Source organism: Lontra canadensis, unplaced genomic scaffold (assembly GCF_010015895.1).
Source record: "Lontra canadensis isolate GAN:19392208 unplaced genomic scaffold, GSC_riverotter_1.0 scaffold7, whole genome shotgun sequence".
NCBI classification, from domain to species: Eukaryota; Metazoa; Chordata; class Mammalia; order Carnivora; family Mustelidae; genus Lontra; species Lontra canadensis.
In genome coordinates, this window is record NW_022631001.1 from 16378985 (window position 1) to 16382233 (window position 3249).

Below are 3249 nucleotides of genomic sequence, written 5' to 3' on the forward strand. Positions count from 1 at the left end.
TAGAGGGAGAAGCAGACTCCCCGCTGAGCAGAAAGCTGGACTCAGGACTTGATCCCAGGAGCCTGGGATCGTGACCCGAGCAGAAGGCTAACATTTAACCAACTGAGCCAACCAGGTGCCCCTTCAATTTCATTCCTTTCAATAAAAGTAACATTACTTCTTTTTCTACTACTCTAAGACTTTTTGAATCAAAATAACAGTACTCATAGTAATAATAAGTATAATAATAATAATAGAATCTTGTAGCAGATGTCTCAATTTTTTTTCCTTTTTTAAATTTTTTTTTCTTGTTTTAGCTGTCTCAATTTTTTATTCGGATGGCTTCTGTAATCATTTTGATCCAGAATATATAAAAAGAAGCCAATAAATCCAAATGACACACACAATAAAGGGGTGTAAGGTTAAGTTACCTTATACAGCAAGATAACTCAGAGAGCTCAGTGTACGTTTTGCCACGAATTTATCTTGAGTTCAACACCTCATACCTGCTAATCCTCACTAGGAGAGTGGCTCACCCAGCATGCTGGTTAAAAATGCAGCTTTCTAGGTTCTGCCCCAGATATTCTGATTGAGTCATTTGAGGATAAAACTCTGGATTCTGTGTTTTAAAAGAGCATTCTCCCCTCCCCCCCAAAAAAGCCTCTCTCTCTCTCTCTCTCTCTCTTTCTTTCTTTTTTTTTTTTTTTTTGCTTTATAGCTTTCATTTTGCTTTATAGTTTTGTTTTCTTTTCTAATTTTTTACATTGACTGTGTATTGCTCTTTAAAATAGGAAAAGAAAACCAGTACTTTATTTTTATTAAAAATAAATCTTCCAGGCTGTGTCCTGGAAAGATAGCTTTTGGCTATGCCCCAGTGTAGAGTTTGGAGGCCTAACTGACTCATTCTCGTGAATACTGAAGCAAACTTAGTTACATCTCGAGACTTCTTGAAGTTCATTTTGGCCTCACCCCTTTTAGACTACTTCCAATCAATTGACAGATTTGACATTATTTTCTGAAAGTTGCAAGCCAATATCAAGACTCAGGTCCCAATCAGTCATTCCACCATTAACTGTTTTGTTGTTACTGTTAGTTGTTTATCAAGAGAAACTATTTCATAACCCAGTACTCATGTTCATAGTTCAGAAACACAGGTCAGTGACAAACTTCCATGGAACTCAACTCAAAGAAATTCTTTACATTCCAACATTACTTTGCACTCTGAAAGATACCAGCCTTCTTCATCTCCTCAAAATCTTTCATGGAATCATAATTTCTGTAGAAATCTGCATATACCTTCTTTCTTAGTTTGGCCACAGCAAACTTATAGAAAGCCACAAAGTGCCAGGATACAGTGAATGCTCCAACATTATGAAATCGCAGATGCTTGGCAGGAAGGCATTGCAACTGAGGTCTCGTCAAAACTCAACCAACCTCAAACCCAACGTCCTTCCTAACTGATGCAGAAATGCCCACCATTAAAAGCATTAAATGAGGAAGGTAGGTTTGAACTAGATGAAATAGAGGAAAGGTAGAGGCTTAAGGACCTTGATTAAATGAAACAGAAAAGAATAGTGCATAAATGTATATAGATTATTTTCTAAAATACTTGCTTAGAAATCATGGTCTAACTTTTTAAATTACTAAATTATATATATCTACAATTATAAATTAATGCATATCATTAAATTAAATACAAACTGGAGAAACAGAAAAGAAGAAAATAATTAATTTCCCACAGACTACAAATTAAAAAGAACTGCTGTTACATTTCAGTTATTTTCATTTCATTTTTTTTGGTAGTATACATAAAACTATATTATATTTTGAAAATCCTCTGTGATCTTGCTGATTTTATTAATTTATACCCTGGGACAGCAATTCCCAAACTTTTCACCATCAAGGACTTTTTTTTTTTTTTTTTTTTTTTTTTTTACACATAGACCTTACCCCCTGCCATCATGGATCCCAGATTTTGAAAAATATTATTAACCAAACTATACTAACTCACAATAATTACTTGTTTCATTATTTTTTAAATAGTTAAGACCGTCTGTGATGGCCTGTCAGAACTGATCTGTCCCACTAAGTCAACCATTACAAACCCAAAGTTACCACTTTCATAGACCCTTTAAATACCCAGGAACCTCACACCATGAATTAGTCTTAAAGAAAAAGCATTTGCTAAGCTAAGCTAAGTTTACTCTAAACCCAGTCAAAATTATCACCACAAGTCTAAGTAGGGGGTATATAGATTAATGAGGGTTCAGAATCTATTTGGTCTTATCCTAAGTGCTCAGTCTTCACCTTGGAACTAGAAATGTTTCTCATTAAAAACATACCTTGAAATGGAATCATTTTGGAATCTCTTTTTGAATAGATTAGAGATTCTGCTTGAAAATACAAATGTGTGAAACTTCTAGTGGTTACATTGTTTACTTCAAGAAAAGTCAGTGTCCATAATGATTTCAATAAGAAATATCAACATAAGAGGTGTCAACTGTATTTCTTGCCACATCTTTGAATGTCTTCATGAGGCACACAGAGCAAAACCTACCCGTGAGGCGAGATGTTAACATTATTGAATCAAAGTTAAATACAGAGTCTAGACCTTTTACAATTGGTCTTTATCTTCAAGGTATCTTGGTATCATTAAATCAATGGATAGAGCCACAGGCTAGCTAGAACAAAATACTTTCTGGCCCTTATCATGGCTTCAAGTTGGATCTACTAACTTGGTGTCCCAAAGACTTTCTCTAAACGTCATCCTCTCCACACCCTGGAGTACATATTCAGAGTCACTGGTCCTGGAGGAGCTAGACCCTGGAGAGTAGAAGATAGCCAGTCTCTTCCCTTTCCCCCTGGCTCCTTTGCACCAGACAGGGTTGGAATTTTAGCCTGTATGAAAAGCAGCCAACTGTTTTCACCAAAGAGTAGGTAAGGGTTGCTTTTCTGGAAATGTGTAGTGGTTTTCTTTACTTGGGTCAAAGGAGTTAGAAGGAAAAGACCTGAATATCTCTTCAGTTCCTACTATGTGTGAGGCATGAGTGAGAAAAGTAGAATACAACAGTTATGAGCATGAACACTGGTACTACATTCCCTGCTCTGCTTCTTGCTAATTGTGAGACTATAGGGATGTCAGTTTCCTTATCTTAAAATTGGGGTTCTAATAGTACCTGTTATGAGGATTAAAGGAGGTAATCTTACAAAGTGCTATTAGTAGAGTAGGTGGGACATAGTAAGCGTTGTGTTTGATAAATTAATTTTGAT

The 3249-nt window shown here is 35.8% G+C and overlaps 1 protein-coding gene across 1 annotated transcript; it reads right to left on the minus strand.

The window, feature by feature from the left end:
* Positions 1-1128: 1128 nt before the first annotated feature.
* LOC116865256 (cytochrome c oxidase subunit 6C-like) lies at positions 1129-2558 on the minus strand. Its single transcript, XM_032853547.1, has 2 exons — positions 2537-2558; positions 1129-1403 (listed from the first exon to the last, which is right to left on the minus strand). The coding sequence occupies exons 1-2, from the start codon at positions 2556-2558 to the stop codon at positions 1189-1191; spliced, it is 237 nt and encodes a 78-aa protein (XP_032709438.1). The 3' UTR covers positions 1129-1188.
* Positions 2559-3249: the final 691 nt, after the last annotated feature.

Bases quoted from the DNA above. Each gene is read 5' to 3' on its own strand.
- LOC116865256 (XM_032853547.1), bottom strand. From the start codon at position 2,558: ATGTTAACATCTCGCCTCACGG. The intron at 1,404-2,536 runs GTAGGTTTTGCT...AGGTTGGTTGAG, and splicing joins GTTAACATCTCGCCTCACGG to TTTTGACGAGACCTCAGTTG.